The 13,813-nt window shown below is 47.6% G+C and overlaps 1 protein-coding gene across 4 annotated transcripts in view; it reads right to left on the bottom strand.

The window, feature by feature from the left end:
- The window catches only part of Plekhh1 (pleckstrin homology, MyTH4 and FERM domain containing H1), a 49,141-nt gene extending 35,555 nt beyond the window's left edge, over positions 1–13,586 (bottom strand). Inside the window, exons 1-2 of one of the 4 annotated variants that reach the window (XM_032908012.1) lie at positions 13,368–13,586; positions 2,943–3,103 (exon numbers count right to left, since the gene is read on the bottom strand). In XM_032908012.1, the coding sequence (XP_032763903.1) occupies positions 2,943–3,065 (123 nt within the window). In that variant the 5' untranslated portion in view covers positions 3,066–3,103; positions 13,368–13,586. Of the gene's footprint in view, positions 1–2,942; positions 3,104–3,742; positions 4,102–13,166; positions 13,252–13,367 lie in introns of those variants that run through there. The other 3 variants (XM_032908013.1, XM_032908011.1, XM_032908010.1) reach the window with 3 other exon arrangements.
- Positions 13,587–13,813: the final 227 nt, after the last annotated feature.

The raw sequence follows: 13,813 nt of genomic DNA, 5'->3' as shown, positions 1-13,813 counted from the left end.
ACTGTATGATCTGAGTTAGCATATAACTTATTTCTACTCATTATCACTTTCATTATTCTAGACTCAAAGACAGCTGATTACTGAGATGGTAACTCAGTGGTAGAGTGCTTGTGCAGCACGTATGGGGTCCTGGGTTCCCAGCTTTCTTTGATGCTGAGCATGACCATGTGACTAAGATTTGGCCAGTGGGATCTGGGCAGAAGGGACACAGGCAACCTCTGGATTATACACTTAGAAGGAGAGAGTGAGACCAGGGGCACCAGGGTAAACTATCGCCCAGCTCAGGGCTAGACTGCTTCTGTCTGGGAAGTCACACTTGACAGACACAAGCATGTGTCTGGTCTAAGCCACCATTTGGTGTGTCTGGTCTAAGCCGCTGTTTGGTTCTTACAGCAGCCACGCTGTTAAGTAGCTAAAAACAGAAGACAAAGAGGTTTAAGTCTTGTATCCTGTTCTCATTCCTTGTGTTCTCTGAATCTGCAGCTTCACCTCTTTTCTCAAGTTTGCAAAGTTTTTAGGCATTAGTTTTTCAAATACTCCCTCTCCTCCATGCTCTCCTCCATGGCTCTTAGGGAGTGTGATTTGGAATGTATAGGTTCTCAGCATCCTGTAGTCACATCTTGCTGTATCGTGTGTGTGTGTGTGTGTGTGTGTGTGTGTGTGTGTGTGTGTGTGTGTGTGTGTATTCATACCTTCTGGGAGAGCGCCTACCTGCCATATGGCCACTCGGGAGGCACTAGATTTTATTCCTAGTAATAGACACACAATCCATCTTATGGTGCCCAACCTGGTATGTATTCTATCCACTGAAAAACTAATTTCAACGGGGAGACTTTCTCAAAGGTCTAGCTGGCTTTTAAAGTCAGCTGGTCTTTTTGATACAGTGTTATTCTTTTTTTTTTTAAATGAGGGCCAGAACCCTGAACTTTGGGTTTTGGTTTTTTTTTTTTTTTTAAGATTTATTTATTTCACACACCAGACACAACAGAAGAGGGCATCGGATCTCATTACAGATGGTTGTGAGCCACCATGTGGCTGCTGGGGTTTGAACTCAGGACCTCCGGAAGAGCAGCCAGTGCTCTTAACCACTGAGCCATCCGTCCAGCCCTACAGTGTTATTCTTGTCTCGAATTTTCAATTTCTTTATTCTACGATCAGTAGTTTTTAGTAAATTAATTTACAGTCTCTTGTCCAGGGCTGTATCGTCAGAAGTGCAGCTGTCTCTTGCACATGTGAATCCCTACTAACTACAGATTACCCCTCGGCACTAGTCACTTGGGTTTTACACTCATCTTCACTAATTCTGATTCCTGGGGACTCCTGTGTGACCTGTACTGAAGTCTTGTTTCTCCAAGATAAGTGCTGCTTATCTCTCATCCCCTCAGAGTTCCTATGGGCTCCCTTCGAGGTCCTCTACCTTGTTTTATCTGAAGCTAATTCCTTGTTGTATTTTTACCTTAGAAGTCTTCACCCTGGGATATGTCTCAGCCCACTTGGCTGAGCAGAGCCCCCCTTACAGTTTCTTTCCCTTACTCCCTCCACCAACACCACAGCCTAAAGCAAGGTCCTCAAACTTCATACTGACAAAGCCATTTTCTAGGAGCCTGTTAACCAGATATTAACAGCACCCCGAAGACTTAGGGTAAGAAGACTGAGCAACCCAAGAACAGACACCCTAAACAAGCAACCTGCAAGGTGACTCTGACATAGGGGTTCTGACCACGCCATCCTCAGACCCACTACCCTTTCCCTGAGGTGGCCATACCCACTACAGGAACCCTATGCCTTCTGAACTAAGAAAGCAATGCCAGCAGACCCCATGTTCAAGAGTTCAAGTCCCATCTAGTCCGAGGCCACGCCTCAGCCATGGGAAGTGACTTGACCCACTTGCTTTCCCAAACCCCAGGTTGCAGGAGCACCAAAAGGAGCAGGTCATTCGTTCCTTTCTTTCCAGCTTTACTAATCAAGGCTTGGGCCTTACTTATAAGGGGTGAGCTGAGCTTTACCTTTGTACCAAGAAAGGATTAGCTAAGCACTCTGATACTGTAATCAGAACCATCAAGAGAGCAGTTAGTTGAGTCATTCACCCGCTGTGTACCCACACAAATACATTTTAACTGCAGGGCTCCACTCTCTAAACAGGAGATACTTGTGAGAGTCAGCCACGTGAATGTACCTTCCCAGAGAAATGTGACAACAGTGCTCAGTTTTGCAGACCAGCCTACCTAAGCTTATAAAGATAACACACCTGTTCACATTACTTAATTTGTGTCTGAACTCTTACATAAGTTATCAGATACAAGTCTCAAAATAACTCAGAGGTATAACACTGCCCTGGGCCTGAGAGGCGAAGTTCACAGAGCCAGGCTCCTCTTTTTCCAAAGCTTGTTTGCTGTCCCCAGAAAATCAGGCTCTTCTGATAATAAGGGATGGGCAGAGGGTGGGGATTCCCATTGTTCTCCTAAAGAGTCATCCAGCCCAAAAGGAGGGTAAAGTGTTAACAGCAGTAGTACCAGCAAGAGAAATGAGGATGAGAATGATAAGCCACTAGGACGCTAAGTGACAGAGAACCAAGAAGACCATATTGTTTTTAAATTTTAATTGTTCCTGACCATCTCACTACATAGCCCAGGTTGACCTTGAATCCTTGGAAGAGGGAAGAGGCTTTGAACTCAGAGCTCTGACGGCCTCTGCTTCCTGAGTGCTGAGATTTAAACTGGGCCACGCCATGCCCAGCTCAACTGTGCCATTCGTTCCTATGTGACACCTGAGGTGGCAGAGTCAGGAGAAATGCCACATGACAGCTTTTGAGTTTCCATTTTTCATGAAAAATATAGCAGAATCTTGGCGATCGAGGGAGCGACTGAGTGAGCAAGAGAGAGAGAGTTCTGTCTGCCCCGCCCTGATGTGAGGAAGGGACCGCCTCCTCTCCATAGACTCACCTTGTCAGCCAGCAGCTCCCTTATCTTGCTGGCCTGCAGACGGAAGCGGAAAAGCTGTGTCTCCAGGGAAAGGCAGCGCTTCTGCCAGTCTATGCCAACCACCTCCACCTTGACTTCTGCCATGATTCCAAATACTCCCAGGAGTTCCAAGATCCAGCACACTGAGAATGGAAAGAAAAGAGAGTCTGAGGAGGAGGAGCAATGTGAGGGAAGGAGAAAAGGGAGCAAAGGGCAGAGACAACAGGTGAGGAGGAGAGGTGGTTCCAACTCTCCCTACTGTGTCCCCCTTCTCTCAGTCCAGGGCATCCAGAGACAGGACCAGAGGGCCGAGCAGCTTCAGGACAAAACCTAAGACACCTTAAGAAGAGCCCGCTTTCTTCTGATTGTTGTCTGTTTTTATATTTTAGTAAATGAACCTTATAAAGAGTTCCAGGCTTTAAATTCTCTTAATTAGTATGCAAAGCATTAGTTTTTATTGTGGTATTTTCAGATAGAGGTTGCTTTTGTCCACTCTCCTCCTCCAACCCGCTGCCCCACTTGGCCCAACAGGCACCTTCTTCGATCTCCTGTCACATGCACTCTTGCCCACACCACCTTCTCAGCACCACCCTTCCCTCTCTTATTCCCTTTCTAGTTTCCCAACTGTTGCTCAACTCTCAACTTGGGAAGATGTAAACAAACACCAACTTCCTCCTCATAGGGCACCAACAACAAACCAAACATAACCCCACCGAAGCCCAGCCTGGGAAATCAATGAATTTATCAGGCTTACTTACAGAACACAGGTGAAGGGTACTTACAGGAATGTGGGAGACTACAAAGCCTTTTCACCCCAGCATGGGTGACAACCTCCCTATAGAAGCATAGATGGCATCTCCTTACTCTAACATTTCAGTTTATATACTCTAGTCCCACAAGGTCATGTGAAGTGAGGGCAGGAGGTGAGAGGGAAGCTTCAGGAATCTCAGGGGAGGGCCCAATGGCTCTTCCCAACCCTTCCTTCTATGCGGGAACTTTAACCGTCAACAAGCACCATGGGGGGTGGGGGAGGTCACTTCTAAATAGTCACAGCTGTTGGGATGAAATGAAGGCTACTCAACTTGGATGGCGGGCTCTAGAACCTCTACCCACCCTTGCTCAAAACCTACACACACAGATACACACACACACAGACACACACACACACACACACACACACACACACAGACACACACACACAGACACACAGACAGACACAGACACACAGACACACACATACACACAGACAGACAGACACAGACACACAGACACACACACAGACATACACACACACACACACACACACAGACACACAAACACACACAGACACAGACAGACACAGACACACAGACACACAGACACACAGACACACACACACACACACACACACACACACACACACACACACACACACACACACACTCTGAAAGTTAAGATCCACGTGTGAGGTAAGAAAAGGTAGAGACTTTCTGAGACCAGGTCACCTTGCTTAATAAAACCATTTCCAGATTTATCGGTTTTTCTAAAGATTTCACAGTTACATTTTTATTTACAGCTGAACAAACCTCCATTTGGCATACACCACATTTCCATTATCCACCCACGGTTGAACTTACAGGCGGGCTTCATTTGCTTTGTGTAATGAACAGTAAGATGGTGACATGGATGACCAAGCTTGTCGAGTGTCCCACCGAGTTGGTAGGACAGGGAGTCCTTTGGGAATATGCCCAGGAGTAGCACAGCTGAGTCATTTGGAAGTTATACTCTTATTTAATTTTTTATGGCATTTTAAAAAATAACGTGACTGCAATGCGTGGTGTCCATATACTTCTAGGTGTGGTGCCACCCACCAGAGCATGAGGCACCTACCAGGCCACACCCTCAAAGAAAACTGACTCTCCCCTAGGAAGCCATCTATTGTCCATAGCTCCCCAGTTAGGGTGGAGGTTCATGAACTCCTTCCTGGTTTTTAATTTCTGGAGAAACTTCCATGGTAATTGCTATACTGTACTCGTTTACGTTTACATTCCTTTTAGCAGTGACTCCCTCTTTCTCCACATCCTTGCCAGCATTTGCTGTCACCCTTTCTGGATGGTAGCTATTCCAACTGGATACGCAGTGGAACAGGGCTCCCTTGTTTTTCATTTAACTGTCTGCTCAACTGCCGTACTGTCAGATCCCACTCTAGGCTCGGCCGCTGCCGCTGAAGAAGCAGAGGTCCCTGCCTTGAAGTGTTCCATCACACCACATGCGCCACCCATATGTTGGACAAATAGGAGCAGGGTAAGAGGCTGAGCATAGTAGAGGTGAGGGCCTTGGTGTTTACGAAAACCGTGGATTCCTCTAAAGTGAGCCGCATGGCTACCTAGAAGCAGAGCTCTGGTTCCTGCTTTGGTCCTGACTCTACCTCTGTTGATGTTGGACGGGCTGAAAGTGGACAAGAAACATGCTTTGCTATTCCTTGACACTTTTCTGTTTAGCTGGGGCCTTGCCAAGTGTCATCAGATCATCCTGACTGGGAACAAACTCTCACCCTTCAAGTCATAAGATGCAAGCCAGAAGACTTCTAGATGTTTTGCTCCAGCCTCTAGTGAAAGCCTTTCACAACCCTAGCCAGGGATATTTACCCAGAAGCCCCTTACCTAAGTTTAAAAAAAAAAAAAAAAAAAAAAAAAAAAAAAACAAAGCAAAACAAAACCTGTTAATAGTTCTGTTGATAGTATTCTTTAATGTTACCTGGTTAAGCATTACATATGATCTGTAGGGAAAATGATAAAATATCTTATGGTGACAGTGTGAGGTAAAAACATGTCAAGTAAGATCTGTCAGAATAGTGACAATTTGGGCTGAAGAGATGGCTCAGCAGTTAATGTTCGAACACTGAGTGTTTTTCTGGAGGACCTAGATTTAATTCCCAGCATCCACGTGGCGACCCCTAACTATCTGTAACTCCAGCTCCAGGGGATCCAAGTCCTCCTTCTGCCTTTGCCGATGCCTGAGCTTAGCGACAGAGGCACGGGGTAACGTGAATGCCGTGCAGACTCACATGCAGGCCAAACACCCACACATAAAATAAAAAGTTAAAAAGTATACAACCGTGACCTGAATAAGGACAACAGCAGCAGACACCCTAACACAGAAAGGGGAAGCTCATAAGGCCTCAACCCTAGACAGTCCGAGAGCTGGAGAAATAGTCTTCCCCAGGGAGAGCACAATAACTGCTGTCCAGTACCAAATGGTCAGCCCTGGAAGCATACAGATAAGCAACATATGGACTGAGGAAGTTATGTTTATAACAGAGAGGAATACATATTTTGATAACGGACAGTAGTGGTGTTCACCTTAAATCCCAGCAGTTGTGAGGCAGAAGCAGTAAGAGTTCCATGCCAGCCTAGTCTACAGAGTTTCAGGACAGTCAGGGCTATACAGAGAAACCCTGTCTCAAAAGACAAAAATAAAAAATAAATTTAACAGATGTGCGTTTGTGTTGTTTGTTGCGGAAAATCAAACTCACGATTTCATATGTTCTAGAGGGTCAGGAATGCTAGGTGCCCTCCCTGCCTCTCAGCTATACCTCACCTCTAACTGCTGATGATCTGGGAAGCTGGGTGATAGGTCTATGGAAGTTCGTTGTACTGCTCCTTCTACTTGAAAATATGCTTGTTAATTTCTATAATAAAACGTGTTGTGCTTTGAGAGCTTCTCTCAGTCTTCAGGAGCCATGAGGCCTCTACCCAGTTACTTCCTGTGCTGTGGCCAGGTAGTATCAGTACCCAGGAGCAATTGTGAGCTTCTTCCATGGTGAATCAACAACATTGTTTCTCCCTTCACACTTGACTGTGATTAATAGATCTCTCCCATTGTGGTTTTGTTTGTTGTTTTTGAGACAGGGTCTCACGGTGTAGCCCTGGCTATCCTGGAACTTGCTATGTAGAGCAGGCTGGCCTTGAACTCACAGAGCTCTGCCTCCCTTTGCCTCTGTCTCTAGAGTGCTGGCACTAAAAGTGTGTGGCACTGTGGTAAGTGGTGCTAGGCCTCTCCAGTTAGGCTTTACAAATAAGGACTTCTTGAATCCTTACTGTACAGCAGTCACTTCAGGTCAACCTAGAAGGTATAAGACACTATTGTCCATACACAGAAAGTCACTGAGGAAGAATGTGAACAACTTCTACGAGAAGTGTACTGGGGTTCTGATTCCAAAACCCATTCAAAATCAAAATAAAGTAAGAAAAAGAGAAAGAGACTGGTGGCACAGCGGGTACAGGTCAGAAGTAGTACACCTGCTTGCCTAGTGTACTTGAGGCATTGAGTTTGAGTGGGCCAGTGGCACACCAGGTGGCAGGCATTCTATTCCTGATCCCACAAAGCATAGGACAAAGTGTTAGTATTGTCAAACGTCTTTCAGAAGCCTTAGAACTAAGGTAAACCTATAGCCCAGATTTTCCAAGGCGTCTGGGGCTCCAATATTCTGCTACCCCAAGCCTCTATAAACACAGACACTCACCTGTCCGCAGCCCCGGAGAGAAGAGCAGAACAATTGAGCCACTGATAGGTCTATTGTCTGATTCTTTTGGCTCTGGGATCCTCTAAACACTGGACACATGACCTAAGCCCAGAAGTGTCATTCTAGACAATAGAGACATTGTGACCTCCCAGCCAGTCCCACTTCAAAAGACTGGGACCGACTGGAACAAGCAGGAAGACAAAAGACAAAAACAAACCATGAGCTTATCTGAGCTAAGATCTCACGGCTGTAAAGACAAACAGAGTCTAGGAGGGCTGGGAGAAGACTGGGAAGCTCCACGTTCTGAGTCTCCTTGTCCTTGGGGAAGCGTGTTTTTCATCCCATAAACAGGAAAAGTGGTAGATCTGAGGCTGGGACAGGGGGAGTCTTGTTCTCTGGTGCAGGGCTAAGGACTAACACACCTAAAAAAAAAAGGCTACAGGTTGAGAGGTAGGACACTGGGAATTTGGTGACTTGAGTTTGATTTAAACACTTACGTCCTTCTTTTGATTGTTCAAACTGCTGCAGAGATTCTCTGGGGACTGAGAAATGCCAGATTACCAGTCTCCTAGTTGGGAAATGGAATGTCTCTGCCTGGCCATGATACCTGAGATTACCCTTAGACTCCAGGGAGTGCTTTCTCCATTGAATCTCCATGACTTCATAGTTGTAGACTAGCAAGTGATCTGGTTAATCCTTCTCCCCTCTTTGGGGATGCTGACAGGCCCTGAGAAGGCTGGGGCTCCAGTTAGACTTGCCTTGGCACGTGAAGTGATTTAAAGGTTTGAAATCAGATCTAGAGTAAGGGGTATCCACTGCCAAGTCAAAGGCCTGGAGGCTCTTCAGGCTGAAGCAGGTGGTAGGGCCTACGGCTATAAAGCAAGCGATGTGAAGGGAAGATGCCAACAAACTCTGCCTCCTAAGTCTTGTAGGTGTACCACACAAAAAACGTTCAAGGATAAACAGAAAGGAATAACGACCTGGCATTTAAGAAATGCTCTGTGTGTGTGTGTGTGTGTGTGTGTGTGTGTGTGTGTGTGTGTGTGTGTGTGTGTGTGTGTGTACACGCACATACACAAATGTGAAAGCCAGAGATCAAAATCAAGTGTTGTCCTCAACACTCTCCATTTTATTTATTTATGAGTTTGTTTCTGTTTTTTGAGACCAGGTCTTCCACTGAACATGGAGCTCACTGGCCAACAGGTTCCCGGGATTCTCATGTCTCCGCCTCCCCAGAGCTGGGATTTCAGGTATGTGGCCACACCCTGTTGTTGTTGTTGCTGTTGTTGTTGTTGTTTTTAAAATAAGAATGCCGGAGTTCAAACCCAGGTTCTCAGGCTCTGTGGCTAAAGCTTAATCAACCCAAACCCCAATTCTTAACTTTTCAAAGCACCACAACATGTGAACTTGTGAGAGAGCAAACATAATTGTTCGCAGTGAACACGAGAGGTAACATGCACATGTGATCCCTTCAGAGACCCAGGGAAGAGCGGGACTGAACCAAGAATCAATGCTGTCCCAACACCGACAGCCTTGCTCTTTCTGCGAGGATGCTTCAGTGACGGTAGACATCAGTGGTACCTGGCCAGCCTAGAACAAACGTACGACAGCCAAAGAAATCAACCAGACAGACTGAGGGGGATGTAGCTTAATGAGCTGGAAACAGACCCAGCACTGTTGGATTTTGTTTGTTTTTAATTCCTTCTCCACAGTTTTGTTGGGAAGCTACAACACACACAAGAAGTGAGGAGACTCATACAATAAATTCCTGTGTCCTCCAGTCAGCAACAACTTCATCATCCCATGTCCACTTGTCTGAAACCTGTTCTTCCTCTTGCTGTTACTAGGGCCCAGAAGGCTGAATGCATGACATAGACCAGATGATCTGCAGGGCCCTACCTGCTGTCCTGAAGCTCTGCATTCCCAGCATCCTGGACATGGTGTCATAGAGGCCCCATAGGGGCACGCTGTAGGCAAGGGCTGGGGTTAGTAGAAAGGGTGGTGGAGAAAAGACACAAGACCAGTTTGGTGACTTTGGACCCAGTCTGTATCGGGGAAAACACAAACTTGCTATGAGATTGCTCAGATGAATTTAGCCAGAAATAGACAAAATGCTGACATTTAACTTAATTTGGCTAACTTACAGTGACTCCTATGTGAGCAGTAAGGCTGTTAAAGATGGTCTATCTTTCAAGCCTTCAAGTCTGGTTACTGCAGACCCAGGACCGCACAACACTTCCAATAACACTAGCAGAAGGTGAGGAAGGCCAGGGTTGGTGACACACATGTGTAATTCCAGCACTCTGGAGGCTGAGGCAGAGGGTTCGCTAGTAAGAAATTTCCGAAAAGGAGAAAGGGGAGGAGGAGGAGGGAGAAAGAAGGAAGAAAGGAGGAGGAGGATGAAAGAAAGAGGAAGAAGAGAAAGGAAGGGAGATGAGGAGGCGAAGGGTAATGCATTTCTGGAATGTGGGGGTGTTAGGGCCCCGTGTGACTTTCATTTCTAGGAATGGGCTATCACCTAATCTGAGTGCTACTCTCTTAAAAGCCAACTGTGGGAAAGGAAGACCACCCCGCCTCCTTCTGATGCATCCGGGCGGATGGTGAACAAGCACAGGGATGGATCCCTCTGATCTCAGCACCTCTCTCTGAACACCAACAAACACTCCGCCTCATCCCATCCTTCAGACCGAGTTGGAGGAGATGCGGGAAAGCAGGAGCACACGTGCCCTATCCCCTGAGAACCGAAGGATCAAAAGAAAGAGAAGCAGCAGAGCTCTGAAGATCCCAAGCTCAGACCAAACAACCTGGGTCTGGATACTGGGTCACACACTAAACAGTCCATGTGCTTGACTCCTCTGGTCCCCGGTTCCACGCTGAAACTGACAGCAGGGTTTGAAAGCAAGAGCAGTGATACCGGTTGAGACCTATGAAGCCGTCAACATTCAGCTATCTTTATGACCGTCAGAACATCAATTCCAAGCTGGGCAGTGTAGTTCACAACTGTAACCCCAGCACTTAGGAGGCTAAAACAGGGAAACAGCCTCAAATTCCAGGACAGCCTGTGCTATGGAGTGAGACTGTCTCAAACAAACAAAGGTAACGTCACCTGGGTGTGATGTCCCGTATTCCCAGTGCCTGAGAACCAGAGCTAGGAGCGATAAGCTCTAGGATAGCCTGGGGGTGGGGTGGGGTGGGTAGCTATCCCAGGGTTCTGTGTACTTAGTATGTGTGAGGGCCAGGGTTCCGCTATACCTGTACTATGGACAGGGAGGGAGGGAGGAGTCGGGGAGACGTTGCACAGAAATTCCTTGAAATTTTAAGAGTATTATCTAAGGCTGACCCCTGCTGAGTTTATAAGCACTCAATAACTGACAGCTAATGTTCCCCAGACATATGAGGTTATGCGGTTCACGTGGGATGCCATTACTTTTAAATAATCACAATGTCTTATTATTATTTTTCAGTATTAAAAAAGGAGTGTAAGGAGGTAACACAGTAAAACTTCTTCCCACCACTGAACTTCAACAGTTATTATTTTTTTTTAAGAGCTTTCCACAGTACATAAACAAGACAGGGTTTCTCTGTATAACAGTCCTGGCTGTTCTGGAACTCACTGTAGACCAGGCTGGCCTTGAACTCACAGAGATCTGCCTGTGTCTGTCTTCCATGTGCTGGGACTAAAAGCATGTACCATCACTGCCTGGCCAGATTACAAGCATTATATATATATATATATATATATATATATATATATATATATACACATACACACACACATACACACACACACACACACACACACACATATGCGCTATACCCGTACAATGTATGGATGGATGGATGTATAATGTGTGTGTTTGCTTGTGCTGGTGCCCTCAGAGACCAGAGGGAGGGCAGGGCATCAGATGGAATGGGGTTGGAGTTACCATGGATGAAGATGCTGGGAACCAAACTCAGATCCCCTGCAAGAGCAGTAAGCCCTTAACTGCTGAGCCATGTCTACACCCTGACACACTAGATCCACTGTACTTAACAGCAGAACTCAGAGCTCTTCCCCTCAGCATACATCCTTACGGTGCGCCTCCCGGCTGTTCAAGAACCTTAGTGCATCCTATTGTGAGGCTATTATGTGATCTTATTTAAGAATCCCTCGTCGATGGGCATTTGAGTGCTTTCCAACCTTTTGCTAAAACAAGCATCACGACAATGAATATTGGATGTCTGTGCCTCGTTTTATATGTATTAGCATATATCTGAAGGACAGTCCTGGAAATGGGATCAGAGGATTAAGTAATGTACATTGTATAGCGCACTCCCTGGGGGCTCTCCTAATTCATACCTCAGTCAACAGTAAGTGCCTGCTCTTCAAATCAGACTCCAGCTTTTGGTGTTCACTCAGTGTCTTATTATGTAGCCTAGGCAGGCCTGGAACTTGCTACACAGTCGACTTTGAATCTGTATCCCCGACTTCCTTACCCTCCCAAGTATGCTGATTATAGGAACGGACCACCACGCTGGAGCCAGCTACTGGTAGAGGGTCAGACAGGGTTAGACAGATTATTGGTCCATCCATAGACTACAGATGGTGGCTCAGCACCCGTGTGCAGTGAGGGAGGGAATTCCAGCACCTAAACATCTAAGGAACACAGATTTCAATACATACACGCAGCCTTGTAGAGATCAGGAATAGAATTAGGAGATGAGCTGGGTGTGGGGGTGTCACCAGCACTAGACAGGCTGAGGCAGGAGGACTATTGAGAGACTCAGAAAAGAAATAAAGGGGAAGGAGAAAGAGACAAATGGAGAAAAATAGAGTGTAGAGAAAAAAAATACACCATGAAGAGTAGCATGAGAGGAACACACTTCTATTGCTGATGACCATTTCAGTCAGAAGGGTAGCACATTATTTTAGGCTAATTGTTCATTTCCCTAAGTTTGGAACCAGAAAGTGAATTATATCACAAGCCAAACTCTGAGTAAGTCCCGTAGGCAGCTAGGAAGGCAATGGACAGTATCACATTTGGAATCTAGAAGGCTTAGGTTTGAGTCCTGTCTCTCCATGACCTTTACGGTCTTTCACTATAACCTTGGCAAGACACAAGTTTTCTGAGTCCTAGTTTCCTCCTTCGCAGGGAAAGGTGAATAGATTGTTAAACTGAATGTCGACTATTTCCACCACACAGTGTCCAGAACAAGACAATCCGGAAAGTTTGGTGCTGAGGAATTGATAGCTACTACATTGGGGGCAAAGTTTGAAATTCAAATAACGATCTTTCGAGCATTCTCCTGGAACCCGGAATTTATCAAGTGTCAGTAAGTTTTATGAGCTGGATTTACAGTAGAAGCTGATGAAGAGCCTGACAGGGAGGAAGTATGCTGAAGGAGCAACAGGGAGAACATTCTATTTCCACAGGAGGGTCTTGCCACCCTCCGTGGGAGGCATATTCCTAAGACTGCTAAGCCCCAAAGCCCCTGATATCACTCAGAGCTCAACCTGTGCTCTTTTCTGCTTGGCCAGACGTGTCAGTAAGAGTTTTCAGCCTGACTCAAGACTCCTAGGAGAGACATTCAGAAGTCTCATTAACAACCTAGGACGAGGTGCTGAGGGGAGCAGAAGGGTTGGGCAGAGAGCCCTGGGGTGGAAGGAAGCCTGCACGTACATCCCAGAGCAACTGGATCAAGCCGGCCCCAAACGCCAGGACCTACTGCGGGAGGGGCAGTCACCGCCTCCCAGTGCGGGTCTCAAGGAGCTCCGGGTTGCCTGCGCCCGTCCCGCGGCTCCCAGGTAAAGAGGCACCTGCTCCAGAGTCGCCCTCCCTGCCGCGAGGAGTCAGCCTAGTTCGCCCAGCCGAACGCCCTCTCCCGGAGGCACACCCCCGGCCCTCCCGACCTGCCCGGCTCACCTGAGTGAGCTGCCCGGAGTCCCGCCGCGACCCCGGCCGCCACGCGCGCCTCTGCCCCGCAGTGGCTCTCCCCGAGTGCCGGGAGGCCGCCGGGTCTCCGCTCCTCCGCAGCAGGGGTCGCGGTGGGCGTGGCGGGCCGAGGCCGGAGCCTGGAAGGTCCCCGGAGCTCCGCACAAAGCCCGCCCCGGCGCAGGGTGCAGCGCCGCGCCCGCTGTGTCCGCACCGCGCTCGGCGGGCAGCTCGCGGCCAGGCACAGGAAATGACCTCAGCAGCCGCAGCCTCCCACCGCGGGGCGCGGCCGGGGCCGCCCGGAGGGCTGGCTGCGTGCTGCGACCCCCAGACAGCGTGGGACCCCCGCGGGATGCTCACTAGACCGGATCCTTCCTCCCCCGAAGGAAGTCCCAGCGAGTGTCTAGCCACCTGTAAGAACGTCCCACCTAGTTATT

Source organism: Rattus rattus, chromosome 7, assembly GCF_011064425.1.
Source record: "Rattus rattus isolate New Zealand chromosome 7, Rrattus_CSIRO_v1, whole genome shotgun sequence".
Taxonomy (NCBI): Eukaryota; Metazoa; Chordata; class Mammalia; order Rodentia; family Muridae; genus Rattus; species Rattus rattus.
The sequence above is the reverse complement of the archived record's forward strand: the minus strand, read 5'-3'. Positions and strand labels throughout refer to the sequence as shown.